Source organism: Lemur catta, chromosome 1, assembly GCF_020740605.2.
Source record: "Lemur catta isolate mLemCat1 chromosome 1, mLemCat1.pri, whole genome shotgun sequence".
NCBI lineage: Eukaryota > Metazoa > Chordata > Mammalia > Primates > Lemuridae > Lemur > Lemur catta.
In genome coordinates, this window is record NC_059128.1 from 123080085 (window position 1) to 123101217 (window position 21133).

General features: G+C 41.0%; 1 protein-coding gene across 11 annotated transcripts in view; it reads right to left on the reverse strand.

Moving 5' to 3' along the window:
* Nucleotides 1-21133, reverse strand: part of SVIL (supervillin) — a 137772-nt gene that overhangs the window by 73184 nt on the left and 43455 nt on the right. For 10 of the 11 annotated variants that reach the window (XM_045532836.1, XM_045532843.1, XM_045532822.1 and 7 more), the window contains exons 2-5: nt 15878-15935; nt 9335-9426; nt 2312-2369; nt 2046-2197 (exon numbers count right to left, since the gene is read on the reverse strand). In XM_045532836.1, coding sequence (XP_045388792.1) covers nt 2046-2197; nt 2312-2319 — 160 coding nt within the window. In that variant the 5' untranslated portion in view covers nt 2320-2369; nt 9335-9426; nt 15878-15935. The other variant, XM_045532903.1, reaches the window with a different exon arrangement.

The window sequence follows — 21133 nt, forward strand, 5'->3', positions numbered from 1 at the left end:
TTCCAACTGCAGCATTGATGTAGAAAATGTCTAACATCCAACATGAAGGTAAAAACCCAAATCCCCAGTAATCACACTATACACTAATGACTTGACATTTTTATATATTCCTTCTAGTCTTTTAGATAGTTGACTTCTTCCCTTTTTTCATATATAAAAAATTTAATGTTACTAAAGTTCTATAGAAAATATTTTCTATATTTAGAAATATTATTGTGAAGACATCATTTTTTAAGGCTTCATAATATTCTAATAGACATTCCATAATTAATTTAACCCTTCCTATATTGCTGGATATTTAGGTTGTTTCTAGCTTCTAATCAGTCTGATTTTCTGATTAGTACCACACTAGACAGACTCATAAAAGTAGAATTGCTTTATCAAAGGGCATGTCATTTTAAGACACTTGCTAGACTGCAACAAATTAATTTCTATAAGTCTGTATCAATTTACACTTACATCCACAATGTATGCTTCCTCACAAACACTGACTGTAAAAAAATTGCCTTTGATGACCAGAAAGAGAGAATATATGCATTTTTTCATTGTTTCTTTGCTATTTATATTCTCTCTCTCTTTTCTGGAATGTCTGCTGGAGCTTTGCCTTGTGTTGATTCATAGTGTCGTTTTTATTGGTTTGTGTAAGCTTCTGTAAGAATATTAGCCCTTTGTCGTCTCCGTGAATATTTTCAAACTTGCTTGTGGTTTAATTTTGCTGTGAAGCCTATGTGTTTGTAAGACTCTCCTTGAAGTACAGATAAAAATTGTTATGTAGTCAACTGACCTGTTCATTTGGTGATTTCTTCAGCTGTTTGTTCTATGCTTTGAAAACCCTTTTCCACTCCACCTGAATTCAATATTCACCTATGTTTTCAATTATTTCTTTCAAGTTAATCACATGAGTAACTGAAACTAGTTTTTGGATTTTCTATGAAGTGAGAAGAAGAATATACTGCTCTCCCACCCTACAGCTAACCCATTTTTCCAGTCCTATTTTATTACATAATTCTTCCTTTTCTCACTAATATGTGATGCTTAAATTATCACATACTACAATAGATTAACATTTTATATATACTAAGGTTTATTTCTGGCTATCAATTTTGGTACTCTGATCTGTCTATTCTTGATTTTTCATGCATGCCGTTTTAAAAATATCTGAGGTCTCTAGTTTCCTGGCCGCAGAAAATTAGAAACCACAGTGACAAGCAAACTGATAACATCATAATGTAAGATCAACAGCCCTCACGGAGGAAGGTACTAGAAGACACTAACTATAAAAAGCAGCAGCACGAGCCTCAGAGCCTCAGAGGGGCTGGGGCGGGAAGTGCAGCCCTGCATCCGGCATCCTCTCCCAAGGTCAAGTTGAAAATCTCATGCCTGTAACTACGACTCTGAGTAATCAAGGAAAAGCTAAGTCATGCTGGTTTGATGTACTGTTTCCTATGAAATAAATATGCATCGGATTTAAAATTACATACATTAAATAATTTCAACAGAATGTTTTGTTGCGTGAACACTTAGAGTAAGTGCCCTAATCATTCAAGCTCCAGTTTTGCCTTTAACTCTCCCTGCTGTGAGCTGGGGGTCCCTGTGCTGGGCAGCTGGGCGTTTCATCTAAACCTGCCCTGAGAACTCGGAGGCACCCATCCCATTCGTTCTGTTCCCAAACACACACTTGCTAAGGGTCTCTGACAGCAGACCCTGTGCCAGGCGGAGGGTACAGAAAGATGGACACAGTTCCTGCCTTTGAAGGGCCCCAGGCTAAGGAGGGGATGGCCGGTGGTCAGTTACCCAGTGTGCCAAGAGGAATCACGTCTTACTGCTGTGATACTGCAGGACCACATCTGTGACCAGGGCAGAGCTGACATACGTGGTGGTGTTGCTATTTTTAACAAATACATGTAATAAAAAATTTGTATCCACACAAATCACTTTTATGGACTATTTCATTTTCTGATACCACTAGGTTAAAAAAAGGCAACGTGTAACAAGTCCAGCATCCTGCCTGAGGCTGGGCCACCCGGCGTGACACACGTGCTCACCAATGTGGGGGCTGGCCGGGTCGGTGGCTCGCATGTACCGAGGCGTGTCTTCCTCCAGCAGCCGATGAGTCACCAACCCTGTGCAGCTCTGCAAGAGGACGGGCTGGGTGTCATTTTCAATTCCTTCAAGGCGCCTGGCAATTCTTTCTTTTCTGTGCAGACACCAGAAAAGGCATGGTGAAGAACGGCGATCAATTCTAAGGGAAAACTAAATGCTGCTTTGCCATGCCCTTCTGCCTCTCACTTCCGTACTATGAACATCTTACCTTTTCATTTCTAAAAATTCCTTCCTCTTTGGTTCAAAGATTTTTCTTAATTCTGCAACTAAAACAAAACAAAAGAACAAAAAGAAAGTGTAGTAGTTAGTAGTCATGTGCTCATTGTATTCACTCACACAGTGTGTGTTTGTTGAACTGAAATTTTGTTCTTGGCCCCCAAGCGACAGTGATAAACAACTGACACAGCTCCTGTTTTCTCGGAGGTGGTTTCCTAGTAGGGGAGAAAGACGCCAGATGAGTAGGCGTGTGTGTGTGTACACACATGCACTCACGTGTATGTCACATGTTCGGCAGGGGAGCAGGTTCTGTTTCATCCACGGGAGGCCTGACAAGTGAGATCTCTCTATAAAGGTGTTTCTAAGCAGAAATCCCAATATCTGTTTCTACTTTTCATTTGGTTTAACAAAGTATTCTAAGCTTTTATTATGGAAAACATTTTGAAAAGTCTCTGCTTTTGAGACGAGTACTGCGCCCCCCACGTGGCATCAGCGAGCGTCAGTGGTGAACTCACAGCCACTCCGGTTTCTCCCTATCGTGTGATCTGCAAATATCTGTAACCACCTGGCCGTGTTTCCAACAGAATCTAATGTGGCTAGCCTCGATTAGCTAAGTCCAGATTAACCCAGGTCCCATGCACCCCCTCACAGGGTTTTGCTGGAAGGAAAAATCAAAGTGTTTATTTTTTTTCTTTCTTAAAATTTAGGTGGATGATGGATAACGTAATTACCCCAATTTTTCTGGCAACACTGCATGGCCAGAGAAAATGTTTTGCTGAGTTTGGGAGCTTCTCACATGACACTGACTATAGGGATATGACCAGATGCCAGACAATTGTTTCTTTGCAGAAATGGCCAAAATTGGTAGAGAATAAATATCTCCCTTCTTGCCTCCTCCTCTATGGCCTAAATTCACTCATCTGCGTGGCTCTTCCTGAGGATTTAGGAAGGGGAGGGAGAGGGACTGGTGGCTGGACAGCCCTGGGCTAGAGAAGTTCTGAAAGGCTGAGTCACTGCAGAGACTCAAAGGAGAGGACTATGACTACATGGAGTTTAATTTTCAACTGCTTCAATTTGTTTTATTCTTGAAAGTGGTCATTTTAGTAACGAGTCAAAACCACACACACACACACACACACACACACACACACACACACACACACACTTTCCTACTGCCTTTTGACTGTGTTCAGAGATATGAGTCTTGTTCCTCTGTTTCCCTTTTCAATGACAGCCACCCCAAAACTTTAGCTGAACTGCCTTTTGTTAAGGTAGCTGGCTTCAAAAAAGTCTCTCCAGCTTCAAAACAGTCCCTCTCAGGCGGCGCCCCAGGAACCAGAGCTGCTGGAGGCAGAGGTGTGCGTGCTCCACGGTGTTAATTACGTTCTTTCTAGGAGATGGTATAATAATGATGGTGCATCTTGCCTTGTGAGGGGAGGTTGGCTAATGACAGCTTCCCAGTTAACAAATTAGCTCTAATGAGATTACAGTGATAAAACTTTAATGGCTGGTAATCCATATTTTGAAAATATCTCCAAGGGTGATATAAACCAAAGAGTTTTAACTAATTAGTTAAACCCCAAAGAGGAGAACAGGCCATGTTTTTCCTAAGACTGCTCAAGAAACTACTGAACCCAAATTCCAAGGGCTCCGAAAGGTATAACTTAAACCCATACCTCAAACACATAACTGAGAGAGAGGGTATATTAATAGGGTCCTGAGCAGTATAATGACACCAAGCTTTTCTCCCCTTGAATTATTTCAGCTGGGTAAGTATAAAAAACATGAAACACACAGAGTGTCATGTGACTTCCATGGGAAAAAGTTAAGTCATACTTTTTTTGGTTCTAATTAGAGACCATTGAAAATCACTTTCATTTCATTAACTTTTTAACTAATTTAAATTATGCAACTAAAGATGTTTAAAAAGAACAATGCCAGCAGTCCGAAAAAGCTAAGCAGCAAGTTGCTTCCTGCTATTCTTTACCTCCTGTAGTCTGGAAGGATCAATTAATCGGAGACGACGCACACCTCCCGCCTGCAGCGAAGGCAGACGTTTCCGGCTGCCATCAGCGCCCTGTCTCAGTATTCCGTGAGGACTGAGACCACAGGACAAGGGAGCCAGAACGGCCATTCACCATGGAAGATGACCCTCAAGGCTGCAGCAGCGAGAGCCAGGAGAGGGACAGGGGACAAGGCAAGTTACCCTACTGCCCATGGAGATCTCTGTCCCCTTCCGGACAACACAGACTGGGCCACCTACCGGGGACCACTGCCATCTCATAGCCATTCGCTTCTGGGTATAAGAACAAATGATCTCAGGAGAGCACTTAACAGAGCTGCGCTGGACCTCGGCAGGGTCCGGGCTCGGGCCGGCCATGGAGAGATCCCGGACCAGTCGCGGGTGCCAGGGGCCTTCTGAGCAGGAACCGCCTTCATGGTGAGCCCTGCGCTGCAGGAGAGGAGTGTCATAACTCCTGCCAAATGCTAAATCGCCCCTAGACAAGGTGACACAAAAATGCCCCCATACGTTTCCAAAGCCCCACATGGGCTGTTCTGGCTTGAGAACCACTGAGAACTACTGATCTCAGCCCAAGGACTGGAATGGCCCCCGGGGGCCCCACACAGATAGCAGCAGGCATCAGCCCACTCCTCCAGTCCGCCTGGTTCCAACCTAGCTCACTCGAGTCTGGTGCTCCTGGGCACCTGAAATGGCAATGTAGGGTCCCCTGCAGTCACTTCACTGAGGAATGAAATTAGGTCACCATTAAGCTATACTTTAAATGCACTGGTGAGCTTTTTAATTCTTAGTGGAAATCTGTAATGAATTTTTTAGGAAAATAAAAAATTCCTCCAGTAAACAAATAATTACCTCTCAGTCTATTCTTTCTTTTTCAGTTTACAAGATTTCCTCATTCCTATCAACAAGATTATAAGAAAGAAATTATGTGCAAGACAAAAAGAAATAGTAGAGACATTTTCAGTTGGGCTTCTTTTCCCCAATCTATAAGTTAAAAGTAAAATTAATATAACAAACATGTAGTGTAATTATACATTAATTATGTTTGTTTCATATTATTAATAATATAAAAGCCATGTTTTATGTTATTATTAGTATAAAACTAATACTAAAGACATCATGGATGGAAGTTACCCCTGCTGTGGAAATCTATGCTGTAGTTCTGTCATTGCATTTGTAGAGACTACCTACAATTCTACCACAGTTTCCCCCTGATCGATAATCTTGAAGGTTTCTTTTCTTTTAGAATTTTAAAACATTTTTACATAATCTCAAACTCTCAGAAAATTTAAAAGATAGCCTTCATAATATGTTAACTTTTTACTGCATTTGTTTCATATTTATCCTTTTTTCTCTCTCCATAGGTATATTTATATGTGCTTATGTGCTCATGCGCATACGTATACACACATACACATTTACATAATATTTTCTCTGAACCATTTAAGAGTAAGTTGCAGCATGATGCACATTTTTTTTCAGTGTGTATTTCCTAAAAATAGAATAAGAATAAGAATGCTTTTTAAAATTAGATTCAAAAGCTATAATTCAACTGATTGTATGCTGTGTCACAATTATAATTCATAAATGGTTCAGGTTTAATAATAGTAGTTATTATACAATCCGGATATAAATAAGCACAGATGGTGTAATTTCCACCATAATAAGAAATTTTCTACTTTGCTTTCAAATATGTTAATTAAGACTTTTAAACATACCAACTCATCCTTCATCACACCTGCTGTCTTGGTGTGTTACCCTTGTTCGAGTCATTCAGAGTGTCACTGCCGAGGCAGTGTGGGTTCTGTGATCTATTTCTTTACTTGTTAGTTCCAATAGGAGCTGGGTGGTCAGTTTTCCACTAAGGCAATTTAAAGGACTTTGACAGCAGGGCCATAATACTTCATAAAGTTATTTAACTAGCCAATATACTTTGCCACAAGACTATATAACACCAATATTCCAGGTAATTTGGTCTGCTAGATGCTTTTCTTAGAAAACACAGTTTCTCCAGTTAGCTCTAAGAAACAGGAATTTCACTGGGCGTGGTGGCTCACACCTGTAATCCCAGCATTTTGGGAGGCTGAGGTAGGAGGATGACTTGAGGCCAGGAGTTTGAGACAAGCCTGGGCAACATAGTGAGAGCCTGTCTCTATGCACATGCACACACACATACACACATACCCACATATACACATATGCACACATACATACACATACATACATGCACACACATACATAAGAAACAGGATTTCTGGTTAAGACTTTGTTGAGTTTAGCCCTCCAAACTTGAGCACAGTAGAATCTTCCAAAGAAACACAAGTGGTAGAGGTACTGCCAAGAACAGTTCTCTTTCCTCCACTTGACAGCCTAAGGGCACAGGCTAGACCTGGAATATTCTAAACACCGATCTTACATCCCACAGGAGCAATGCCCTTTAACTTCTACACTTGGATGGCAGCCACTAGTATAAACACAAGCAGCTTATAAAACAAATCACAAGCGAGAGGGCTGAGGGGAGGGGCGATGGCTAAAGGGCATGGGGTTTCTTTCTGGAGAATGAAAATGTTCTAAAATTGGCCATGCTGATGCACGCAGAACTTGTATAATTCAAATGCATGAATCTTGTGGTCTGTGTGTTATATCTTAATAAGGCTGTCAAAGAAAGTAGAGTAATATGTTTGGTCCATTTTATAATTCCTAAGTGGAAAATCTATTTTAATATTATAACCTTCATATAGGTGAAGACTTTTAATCCCTTGATTGCTTGTTTGTGACACACAATTAAAAGATGTCTGATAGAGAAAAAGCAATGGCCATTGTAATGCTCGATTTCAAAGGTGTCAGAATCTCATTAAACAAACAAAAAGAAATTTCCATAAACTTATAACCAAACATAAAAGTCACTGTCATTAAAACAAAATTATAATCAATTCATTTTTAACATTATTGTTAAGATTTGACAGACAAAATCATTAACATTTGTTTTAAGATGGAGAAACAAAGAGATTGTTAGTAACATACAAGGATCTTTCCAAATGCACCTACCCAATTCTTATGAAGCAAAGATACGTGAAATAAGACCGAGGAATTTATAGGAAACTCAGGGGAGACAGGGTACTGTACTTAAAAGCATGCTTTAAAGATTTAAGGGACTTTGTTAATTTAGAAACATAAATCTGGCTAACGCATAAAATCATCTTTGATTTGTAAAATTTATATTTTTATAATCAATTATGATACATTTTCTAATACAATTGGTTCATAAACTTAGGTGTTTTAAAATTTTGTTTCATACGAAGTTACAATTTTTTGAACTTTATGGAACCTTAAGCATCTCACACTGTTTTTAATTTTTCTGATTGCACCATTGTCCATGGTTTTATTTATCAAAAACAGGAACTCAGGGGTAGCCAAGGGGAAAGAGGGGCTCTTCAGCCTGTGGAAGCAACTTTGGCTGTACAGAACTTTCCCAAGTCAGTCAACTCTTCTCAGACACTGCTAATATCGATGTGTTCATTCTCATGCTTTGTTTTGATCATCTGCACAGGTTTTAAACACTTAAGTTTGGCTCAGATTAAACTGGGTTTCTTTCCATTTCACAGAGAATCCTAAATGTTAGGAGAACCATTCCGTTCCACAGCGGGTCCACTCACCCAACGTGTGGGCACTCTCCTACCGCACCCACCCCACCTGCATGCAGGGCCACGGCCTTTCCCTTAACACTCACCTGGGAGAGCTCAGGAGATCACAACCGAGCCCATTTCATTTCCAGGTGCCATGAGCAATCAGAATTTTCTTTCTCATATGAAATTGCATTTACCTCCTTGTAATTCTAGACATTATTTTTATCTTTGGCCTCTGGAGTGACACAGGGTAAGCCTATATTTCAGTTGACAGTGTTGTAATGACTTGAGAATTGCAACATGTCCCTGTTTAAGGCCAAATCCCTGGAGTCTTCCGAACATCCACCCTCATCAGACTCTGTCTGGGCACAGCACCGTTCAGTTCCTCAGGACTTAATCCGATCTGTCAGTAGGCCTTTACAGCTAGATTTAGTTTCTATTAAAAGCATATTTCTTTTGGTCTAACTTCTTTTGGGCTTGATTTTGTGTTTTATTTCTTTCTTTCAGAGTAGGAAAAAACCCTGCCCTTCCATCAAACCTGTTTCTTTGAAAGGAAGGTTTGTGAGCTGGCACTAAGCGACCGTTCCTCATGCTAGTGTCACAGGTGGTGCAAGCAGAGATTAAGCAATGCTTACGTCATAGCACAGACAAAACTAGGGGGAGTTGGATTCGAGTTGGTGCAAGAATTTTACCGCGTGCACCTTTACCAGTGGAAACAGTAATTCCCAAAACATGCGCGGGTGCCTGCTGGGGAAGAAGGTGGACGGTCACGGGACAGTCTGCACCAGCTGTCCGTAGCCCCGTAGGGAACTACAGGGTATTACGTGGAAAAGCCCCAACGCTGGGAAGCTGCAGGAGGCAAAAGGGGCAAAAATGCAAGAGCCAGGCATGATGGCTCACACCTGTGATCCCAGCACTTTGGGAGGCTAAGGCAGGAGGATCATTTGAGGCCAGGAGTTTGAGACCAGTCTGGGCAACATAGCAAGACCCCGTCTCTACTAAAAATAAGAAAAATTATCAGGGCATTACTGCATGTGCCTATAATCCAAGCTACTTAGGAAGCTAAGGCAGAGGGATCGTTTGAGCCCAGAGTTCAAGGTTTCAGTGAGCAATGATTGTACCACTGTACTCCAGCCTGGGCAATGGAGCAAGACCCTATCTCTAAAACAATAAAATAACATAAAATAAAATAAAATAAAAAATGCAAAAAGACAGGTCCACTAACTGAAGCTAATTCTTGGATGAGGCAGGAAAGGACACAAAGGAGACTACACGCTGGAGGTTAGTGAGACAGTTCTCCTCAGTGAAATTCAGACAACACAGTATTTAAATGCCCAGACACTGATTGACCATTTAGAAAAAGACTTACCTTTAGGAAGTGCAGTTAAGAGCTTAGTATCAATTCCTCTTTTGTGGCTAGCAAATTGTTCTTTCTCTTCAAGTGAGAATTCTTTCTGAAAGCTAAAAAATGATTCCATTAATAAAGTGTTTAAAGTCAATTTAAATGAAGATGATATCAAGTGAAAAAATGTAGAACACAAAATTATGTTATTGTTACACATTGTTAAATATGTGCATGTAGATCACAGGGAAAAAATTTTGAGTTAATTGGTAACTTTTTTCATTTATTTACATTTACGTTAATGCTATTTTTTAAAATACAACTGAATAACTACAGCAGCATTGGCGGGTGACGTGGTGTGTGAAGAAACTGAAGCGGAGTCGTTGGCCTTGTTTCAGACCGACCACCTCCTCTACGCCCAAGAACACCTGTGTTAGTTTGGATTAATCACTCAACCTCTCTGTGCTACAATTTCTTCCTCAGAAAATCAGCAATTTGTCTAGGCATTTGAGAGAGTTAAAATTCTACTAAAGTAATAAATGTGTTCAAGCCACCAGTAAATCACAGCATGGTCAAAAGGTCAGAAAGGCTCATGAAGACTTGCTTTGGAATAAAAGAGGAAACAAAAGGGGAGAATAATGCAGGAATTGAGCACGAACTGTGTACTTCGCCCCTCTACTAAGCATACCCCAGGTATTACCTGAATTACCTCCCAAGGCCCTGTGAGGTCTGAACTACTCAGTGGTGAGCTGATGTTTTATGACAGGCTCTGCCCTCTGGGTCCCACTCTTGGTGCCCACCACCCCCTCTGGCCCCAAAAGCACCTGCTTTGCAGTATTTGCTGGTCGTGTAAATACTCCCATCATGGCTGGTTTCAAGCCACCCAGGACGCACTGAACGGGAAGGTGGGAGTGAGCCCCATGCAGGAGGCAGCACCTGGAACTAGCACTGACCTCAGTTCACAGAACAGGAGATCGTTACATGACTTGCCCAGAGACGCTTATGTGACAAGCGGAGGAGATGACATTCAAATCTAGCTCCTGCTCTAACACCAGGCGCAGCGGCCCCAGGACTGCTGCACATGCAACTCCACCGTCTTTAAAGGCAGACGGTGCGGCCTGGAGCGAAGACAGGAATCTGGGAAGACAGGGCACTGCGACCATCACGCCTGCAGGGGGCAGACAACAGGGCAGAAAGGCCTTTACTGTGACGCTGACCTTCCTCCTGCAGGGATCCATTTCCACAGAGGCCAAAGAAGAAACTGAGAAAGTTGCTTCGGACACTAAATGGAACATGCAAACAATCTACACCCTCTATATAAATTAAATTGAAAGGAACTTACACACATTTCTAAGCATGGCACACCCTCCCCCTTTGTCGAATCGTGCCCATCTGAAATCTCAGTTATTGCATGTAAGTGTAGGAAGGCTTAAACATGCGTGTCGCATCTTCACATTACTTCATAAAAAGTCTTGAGAATAATTAAGCCTTACAAACCACACTCCATATTGGCTTGACGAGCCTGGGATGCCTGCCTAGTCGGAAACTTAGTATTAGCGCAGACTTCTAAACAGTGAATCGTAAGACAGGGGTGATTCTTTTCAGTGTTTAATTCAGATGTATGATTTAGTATGAACCTAAAAAAATTAAATAACTGCAGAAATGTGTGCTACTTAAGGAATGGCATGTTATTTTAACTGATTTTTTAACTGCTAATTTAAATATCTTGATAAAGTTCTGTACTCTCTTTGGGAAGCTAAAATCTGCTCAGGAAAAAAATTCAACATGAAAGGGAAATACACAATGCAATCCTTGAAATATTCAGCTTCTCCGGCCGTTGATCTTGGGGTACAAATGTTATCTCATATTTTCAAAACTAAACATCTGTAGGTCTCTATGTTCCTCTTTGTTTCTGTTTATCAAAAAGCTCAGTGAAGCTACTAATGACCACTTAAGAAACAACCTCTTTGACTGTTACTGGCAATCACAGCAACAACAAAAATAAATGAATGGGACCTGATTAAATTAAAAAGCTTCTGCACACCCAAAGAAACAGTCACGAGAATAAACAGACAACCTACAGAATGGGAAAAAATTTGCGCATACTACACATCAGATAAAGGACTGGTAACAAGAATCTATTTAGAACTCAGGAAAATCAGTAAGAAAAAATCAAACAACCCTATCAAAAAGTGGGCAAACGACATGAATAGAAATTTTTGAAAAGAAGATATAAGAATGGCTAACAAACATATGAAAAAATGCTCAACATCCCTAATCATCAGGCAAATGCAAATCAAAACCACAATGAGATATCACTTAACTCCAGTGAGAATGGCCTTTATCAAAAAGTCCCAAAACAACACATGTCGGCGTGGATGAGGAGAGACAGGAACACTCATACACTGCTGGTGGGACTGCAAACTAGTGCAACCCCTGTGGAAAGCATTATGGAGATACCTTAAACAGATTCAAGTAGACCTACCATTCGATCCAGCAATCCCATTATTGGGCATCTACCCAAAAGAACAAAAGTCATTCTATAAAAGAGACACCTGTACCCGAATGTTTATAGCAGCACAATTCACAATTGCAAAGATGTGGAAACAACCCAAATGCCCATCAATTCATGAATGGATTAGTAAAATGTGGTATATGTATACCATGGAGTATTACTCAGGTATAAGAAATAACGGTGATATGGCATCTCTTTTGTTCTCCTGGAGAGAGTTGGAACCCATTCTATTAAGTGAAGTATCCCAAGAATGGAAAAATAAGCACCACATGTACTTACCAGCAAATTGGTTTCCCTGATCATCACCTAAGTGCACGTTTGGGAATAACACCAATTGGGTATTGGACTGAGATGGGGGGTGGGGGGTGGGGGATGGGAATGGGTGTATACCTACGTGATGAGTGCGATGTGCACCGTCTGGGGAATGGACACGCTTGAATGTTCTGACTGGGGGGGGGATGGGCAGGACATGGGCAACATATATAACCTGAACTTTTGTACCCCCATAATAAGCTGAAATAAATAACATAAAAAAAAAACAACCTTTTAATTAAACAGGCTGGGGAAGTTTATAGAGCGACATTTGCAAGTCAGCACCCCATACGCCCTGGCTCCGTGTGCATTCATTTTCTTGAAACAAGCTACAGATGGTGTTGGCACCCATATGAAACTGGTCAGAAACCAACAGAAAACTAAACTCTGCTAGGAAATCTCTCGTGCTTCTTACCATGGTTCACTGTTGCACGCAACTTGAAAGACAGTTCTCGCGGCTCCCAAGGTGAAGAGACGTGTGAGTTACATAAGCTTCACGGGGCCCCGGGCTCAAAACTAGCATGAGTTAAATACAACTCACATGCCAGTTAATGTGCTGAATTTTATTTAAAATTATTAATTTTAAAAATATTTTAAAAAAATCAATAAATACATGTTGAATGAATAAATGAATGTTATAAAACACTTCAAATCTTCACCATTCACCCTGAAGTATTTTATTGTGTACACTTCATACATCGTTGACACAATGGCCAGGGTCAAAAATCGATACAGACATTGAGAATAATCAGCAGGGCATATTGAGTAACGTCAGTCATAAGCCCCCTTCCTCCTTCTCTCCCTCCCTTCCCTCTTTCTTTCTTTTTTCTTTTTCATTATTTCCTTCTTTCATCTTTGGAATAGTACAAAATTAGGACCCCATCAGTCCTTGCTACCTTTGCTCACCTTGCACACACCTATGAAAATATTAGCCTATTTGTATATGTTTATCAAGTAATCGATTTTTAAAATCTACAGCTTCAAGGTAAACTTTTATTACAGGAATCCCCGTGGCTGTCTTTGCGTTTTCTCCCTGTTCCTCCTGCCTCTCCCGTTCTGCCAAGTGATGGCTGCCCTCCGAGAATGCACATGTGCAGGCAGGAGGAGCTGGCAGCCCATGTGGGACAGCGGGGCTCTGGTTGAGGGGGTGCCGAAAGCTGAGAGTGATGCAAGACCCCTCAAATCAACATGTGAAACCAGATTTCTTTAAAAAAAAATCTTGTTTCTTCCCTGGACTTTCTATACCTGAGGCCACTAACCCACAGTGAAAACACAGGCAAGATGTACTAGTCAAGACTTCTGGACCATTCGTCAGTGAGTAAATTTTTCTGATCATCTGATGGCTGATGAAACATACACACCCCAAAGCACCTTGGCATCACCCTTCTCTTTGCTTCTCTGACTCAGGGGGACCAGAGCAGTGTGATTGGCCTGTTCCTAACTCCTGTGGCCAGTAACCCCAAAAAGCACCGAGCTCTGGGAGGCTGGACCCTGCTCTTCCTCATCTGTCCCCCATCCCCTTCAGGGACAAGGGTTCTCTGCAGGGAACCTCTGCAGGCCTCGGTGCACAACTCAACCAAAAGTATGTGGCTGTATCTTAGCAGGAAAGCATCTCCCCATACGTAACTAAAGTACAGGCTACAGACCTAATTTTTTTCATCATAATTTTCACTTTCTAATAATAAGAAACACATTGTGGATTTTTTTTATCCAATTATCTTTATCTCCTCTGAAATAGCACTCATTCTTTATGACTAACTGTTCATACTGTTATGTACCTACCTCCCTCTGCTTCAATAATCTAAGAAGAGATGGCCCCCTGCTTCCACGATAATTTTCTCTTAAACGCGCCCCACTAACCTACTTCCATGTCCAGCAGCAGCGGCGGGGGATGCCATTCAAGGCAGGCAGGGTACTCTGCTGTTATCATCTCCGTCTTTTGCAATGTAGGACGCGCCACTATTACAGGCTGTCCAGCACCCACGTAGTATAAAGACCCCCCATGTGTTCATTCTCTTACTGAAGTTTAAATTGCAAGATACGGGAGGTGAAACTGCATTACCTCACATTTTTGTCTGTTTTGAGCTGGTGTCTGCTTGACTAGATTTCTTTTAAGGAGGTGGGCTCTTGTCCCTCGAGCTCGTGTCACACTTAGCACCATGGCAAGTAGGTGGCAATTTTCATAGGTGCACGTGAAATAATACCCACCCATTTAGAACAGCTGTGTCCCTTTGAGCCTCTGTCCACTGAAGCACGTGACTTTCATATTTCATGCTTTTCCTGTCTTTAAATAAGTAATGCCTTCCTGTCTCTCTTTTTCTTAGTCACTTATGAGCTCTATGAAAGTTAAACCAACCCGATAGTGATATATTAGGAAATGAGCCTCAGATTCTACTAAGAACACAGCAAAGATGAGAAATACGGCCTCACTAAGCACTAGCAAAGACTCATGACTTAATTCGTGAGTCAGTGAAGACAATCTTATTGATGGCCCTGGACCACTAATTGCTCTCATCTACTTTACACTTAGATGTGGCTGAAGTACACCAAGGATGTGTCCTATCTAGTATATTCACAAGATCAACTCTGCCATTTTCAAATGTAGAGCCAGGGCGGGGTGTGGTGGCACACGCCTGTGATCCCAGCACTCTGGGAGGCCTGAGGAGGGAGGATCACTTGAGCTCAGGAGTTTGAGTTCAGCCCGAGCAACAGCGAGACAGACCCAGTCTCTACAAAAAATAGAAAAATTACCCAGGTGTGGTAGTGCACACCTGTAGTCCCAGCTACTCAGGAAGCTGAGGCAGGAGAATTGCTTGAGCTCAGGAGTTTGAGGTTGCTGTGAGCTATGATGCACTCACTGTAGCCTGGGCGACAGATCAAGACCCTGTCTCAAAAAAAAAAAAAGACAAAAAGGAAATGCAGAGCCACTAGGCTCAGCTTGCTGAGACAGGAACTAGACAACTGTTTATTCTAATGCTACTGAAATGCAAAACCTTTTAAGTCAAGAAACGATGTCATAATACTACATTAGGCACAAGAACATCTCAGTAGACTGAGGGGTTGGGTCCTTCTAGCATAATGAAGTGAAAGTTGCAATCCATGCCTGAGTGGGAAGGGAATGATAACTTTGTGCCTCTACTTGAAAACATCAAACTCTATCAGCGACCTAAGAGGCACCTGAGATAGGGCTGTGGTGTTTGGCACAGACGTTCATTTTCACCTTGTCTTATATTAGTGACGATGTGTCACGAAGTCTTAGCACACCGCGTAAATCAAATTAGCACACATAATTATACAGCACCCAAGGGACCTGGAGGTACAGAAAGGTTTAGAGACAGGCGGTAAGACCAGCAACAGGAAGTCACAGGGACAGATGGACAGATAGGTGTGTGGGTGGATGAAGAAAGGGGGAGGGAGGAGGGACAAGGCTACACCCTTTCTAAAAAAATCTAGCTCCCTTCCTTGGTGGACAAATTGCAGAAGGGAAGCCCATGCTTAGAGGCCAGTGTGAGAAAGAAAAGATAATAGCCCTTCAGAAGTTTGCAATTACAAGACATACCAACGTTCTGTTCTCCAAATAATTCCCACAAATAGCGTTAAATAGAAAAAGAATCTTTTGCTACTCTGGGGAGAAAACATACTGCCAAACATTTAAACTCATGAATTAGGAATTTAAGAGAATACTTACAAAAGCTACTATAAATCTTTAAAACTTAAGATTTCTTGAGCAGAGGCCACTTTACCTTGGAACTTTTCTTTGACGTGGAAATCCAATGAAGCTTAAGTTTTTCTTGTTGAGATCTATGGGAAAAGAGAGAATGTAACATTGAAATAGTTACATGGTAAGTTAAAAAATATCCAATGAGAAAAACATTCTTCAAAGTCCCTGTACATAGGTATTTTTTTTTTACTCTTCTGAAAAGTAGCCAACATACTCCATGAGTTAAAAAGAAAGAAAAAAAAATTTCTGATACAGTTCAATGCTATCCTTTAAGTGTTATGGCAATAAGAATAACTCAAAGCAATTAAATACTGAATAACAGGATGATAATAATAATACTCAGGGGAAAAAAGGAGAAAATAATTAAGCAATTTTGGTGGAGGTAACCAGAAATGTTGTAAGTAATTTGCCTGAGATGTTTGAGCTGCCTTTAAAAAGGCAGAGAGTGATCTTAAAATCAAAGGTCACCTCAGCTGTGTCTGTATTGCTTTCACTAAAATCTAAATAGCAACAACACATCAAAATAACCTTTTATTTTTTTTTGAAGACAAGATATATATTATGTAAAGACAGCTGGTAACAATTCCATACAGGAAAAGCACACATCCTGAGTGAACGGGTTAATCAAAACCAGGCACAGACAAAATGTATAATCAGTCTAATGGCAAGTACTCTGTTTTATAGCTTTTGGCATAGTAACCATTTGTCCACTAGGAAAACCACAAGTAGACCACTTACAGATACTTCTTCCCCCAAGGAAGTGCCTTTTACTGTTTAATATTTAAGAGCAGAAGCCTGGGGAAAAAGAGGTACAAAATATACCAGATTCTGACACTTCATCATCCATCAAAATACATCCTCAATCCTGGAATTTGGAAACCTGGCCAACCAGAGAAATATAATAAAATGAAAGGTATGATACCAATTACACATCCAGGCTTGTCTCCTAATTATAAAAGTATCTTGCTGTGTATTTAAAGAAAGAGAACTCAATTCCAAAAGCTATCAAATATTGTAGAAGAAAATTTCTAAATCTGAGTTCTGAATTGTTCAAATAACTTCCTAATAGTGCATTTGTGGTAGAAAATACTTTTGATATATAATAGCTGAGATTCAAATATGAGATTCAAAAAACATCAGCATTTCATTTCTGTTCAACCAGTAAACTGAGCACGCAATACCACTTCTGTAGTTAAATTGAAAGTATATATTTTCCTATGTGCTGGAAGAAATACACTAAAAAGACAGTATCGTATTCCAAACTGTTTCACATGACGAGTTAATAAAAAGACACTCACTCAACCACTGCCTACTGGAAATAATTTAGTATATATAGCATTTGGTTTAGAAAAATATTTTAGCTAAAGTGCAGCATACCCAGAATTTGATCCAAAGTCTGGGCATTCCAATTTAATTTGCAGGTTTTCCTGCATAAAGGCATTAGTGATTTAGCAGTAACTAACTTCCTGGGGGAAAAAAAGGCACATTATCAGCAATGACAAGATAAGCTCATTTATAAATTCAATTAGATATTTGAAGTGTCCTTTGAGAAAAGTATATAACTAACTGAAAACAGGAAAAATGCAGGTGAAAATGTAGGATTCCATGACATTCATTATGTTATAAAATCCATACATAAGTGCATTTGGTATTTTTCTTGCCTTACCTTGTTTCTCAGAGAATTTGATAGCTCCCAAATAGCTGGAAAAACCTGGGCTTCTGAACATGGTTGCACAGAGAAGGTTTAGTGACAGAGTCTGCTCTACAGCTAATTCTCAACCAGCAAGGACCTTCAGCTGGTCTAAGCAAAATTAGGTTGAGATTTCTCACAGTGCAGGGCTAGAGCGACCAGGCACTTGTGTCCTTGAGCGTATGGTGAGAGCAAGCAGGAGGCTGCAGGCTGGAGCAGCTCAGACCCGTAATCAGATTACGAGCAGAAATTAGGCCCAGAGATGCTGCAACAGACTGGAGTGCAGTGACGGGCACTGATGCCACTGTGAAGCCACGGCCGAGCCGCAGCACGTGCTTTGGAAGCAGACACCCTCAGCATCATCCAAGCAGTCAGAAACAACTCCTCCTTTCCCTAAAAACAAACACACACACACACACACACACACACACACACACACACACCCCTACAGAGAGACTCTTGATGCATTGGGAAGAAACGAAGCTGCCTAACTATTCCTAGGCTGCTCCAAGTTTGGCTTTGGCAAAGTAAAATGAAATATTTTACCTAACAGGGAGCCAAAACTCATACTTAAGGTTTATGAACAACATATGAGTGCAATTGTGGGAAAAGAAAGGGCAGATATTACTAGAGGCTCAAAAATGTTAATTTGAGACAGGAGTTGTGAAGTTTTGCCTGTCTGAATATCTGAATATCTGTCACTTGTTTACCTGCAGCCACAACACGTGGCTGGTGGGCCCAAGCAGTGATAATGTGATTCCAAGAAAAATCTGCAGTAATTACAGACTGACAATTTTACAGTTAAATGGGACATTAAAGAGAACCAAGGAAAGATGGTCTCATTTCCAAGCAAAGGAAACAGGGCAGCACGAGCAACGTGCTCCTGGGCAGACAACTGGTTGGTGATGGAGCAGAGGGTCTTAGCGGCGGCATCAAGATCCGATTCAGCTCTCACTGCTGCCCCCACCCCTGCCAGGCAGGGGCCCTGACTTTGTCTTTGTACGTTTAGTCCTGAACACTGTATCTGGCGCATAGTAGGCCTACAGCAAATGTCTGCTGCATGATCCCAGGAAATCAGGAGATACTCTTTTCTAAAGGCATATTCTAAAATGATTGCATGGGTTGTATATCCTGCACTCAAATCAGGTCAACTTGGACAGATTTATAAAAGACAAACACACGTAAGGTGAAACTGAAGAATTATATGCCAAATTCATTAAGGCACATAAACATAAGGTATATATATCAACACTGGCTACTCCATGGGTTGGTGGTATCAGTTTGCATTTTTCTCTAAACTTCTTATTACTTTAACTTTTATAAAATTGGCGAATAGGGTAGTTTAAAAACTCAGCAAGGAACAACGTAAGTACTGTGGATAACTGTGGTGGAAACTTTATGGTAAGGTCATTGGTAACTAGGGACAAAAAGGAATAAGGAGTGTTGGAAAGAGGAGAGAAAGGGGAGAAACAGTGGAAGCAACTGATTCTGGAAATAGAGATAGGACAAAATAACGTATGTGTTGATAATAATCGCTTATAAAGACGGTGACGGTTAGTAAAACACAGTATCACTTGCTCATCACCATGCATGCTCCTGAAAGCTGCTCTTCCTACAGAATACTCAATTATAATTGTCCTAGAAGTATCTAAATGTTTCTTTTGAATTATTATTAAGGAATAAGTCTATTTTAAATTTTCAAAATGAAATTCCAGTGGAGAATAAAAATAAAAATTTGGATATTCCCTTTAAGTTGGTAATGAACTCTTACTATTAATAGAATTATTTGCCTCGCCTATCAATTATGATACAAAGCAAACTGATCTAAATATGACTTTGTTGTTAAAAGGAAAAAGCACAAAATTTTTAATGAAATTATGGATATAAAATTTAATCTTCTATGTAAGTATTCCATCCATAGAAAACCAAATAAGTCTATGAAGAAATATCCACATTGTATACCAACAGAAAGTATCCACAAAAATTCTTCATTTAGTCTCCAATAATAATAATTATTATTAATTATTACTATTTTAGGCTAACTCATTCACATGGGGAGCTATTAGTACAGAACAGTCAAACATTTCCTCACATCACTCTGTAGGTTAACATGTCTTACTTATCTGCAGAGGAAACTCTAGGTTGTGACGGTGACTTTCTTAAATTTCGGGGAGAGGGTATCTTAAGTGAACACTCTGCTGGTGCTGTCTTCGCTCCCCGCACCACTGCCTGCCCCTGCTCAGCACGCATGAAGGGGCTGCACACCTCTCCCTGCCACTGCGCCCACTTAGGACACGAATCCTTTCCATTCTCAAAGCACTACAGTCCTCAATGTTCAGGCGCCATGCTTCATGGAAGTAAAATATTCTACTGGATTTTTTAAGGTTTTAATCTTTACATTGTAAAGAAATAAAAATAAAAATAAAAGCAAATGATGACGTTGCCTGTGGATGGACGATGCAAAAATGCTTTGGTAGAAAAGGCACGAATGTGTGCCTGGGGCCTGAGGGATGTCATTGTCATAGCACGGTCACATACACATCATGTCATGTCACGGCACATGTCGTGTCATGGTACATGGGTGGTGGCTGGAAGAGACCTGGAAGACCAAGAAGGATCTGTGAATGGGCCACTGAGATGTTGACACCCAAAAGTGGTGCCAAAAAGGCCTTGGTAAATCCAAAACCTTGGACCCTGAAAAGGCTGGGGCCAAAGGGGTCTTTCTGACCACCTGGTCTTCATTTAGCAAAATGCTAGAGGGCTCCCTCCAGGCTCACATCCTCTGACCCTCTCCAGGACAAGTCCCACATTCCCAATCAGCTGGGACACAAGCTAGCAGGGGCCACTGCTGGAAACTCGTCTCAGATTGAGGTACTGGGGTCTTCCAGCTCCACAGCCTGCGATGGCTTAGCCGGTAAAAGGTAACACAGCCCGATCCCAGTGGGGGAGTCAGAGCAGCTGCTGGTGTTTTCATGAACCTCACATTATTTCTAGGTCTAGTTTTGGTCCCACAATGATCCCCAAAACCAGGGCCGACCCCAGACATGAGTAACACGGCATCGCTGAAGCCCTAAAGTAAAGACAGAAAGTCAGCGTCCTGGCTTGGGGACGCTGTTGTGTCCAAAAGGAAGCAGTTGATTTCTCCATGATGCTTCCTCCCCTTCCCAAGGTTCCCACCTCACAGAAGAGGGACAAGGTGTGACTATCAACTCTGAGTGTGTAGGAAACCATGACTCAGCAATTCTGCTTCTGGAAGGAAATGACGAATGAACACAAGGATGTTTACCATGGTTTTGCTTGTAAATAAAACTGGAAGTAGCCAACATAGGGGGAAATATAGAAGACGAGGCAAATAAATTACACAGGCAAACCAGGTTGGAAACTGAATTAGTGATTTGGAAAATTTTTAAGGTTATATTAGACATACGCACACATATACCTAAGCAGGAAGATAGTAAGTAGATGAAAACATCGATTTTCTCACAACTCAGATGACTCGGTTCCTATGTTTCCTTCTCTATTTTCCAAAGTATCCACAACGAGCATGATTTACTCCTATAATTACCAAAATAACTAAATACAAATGAA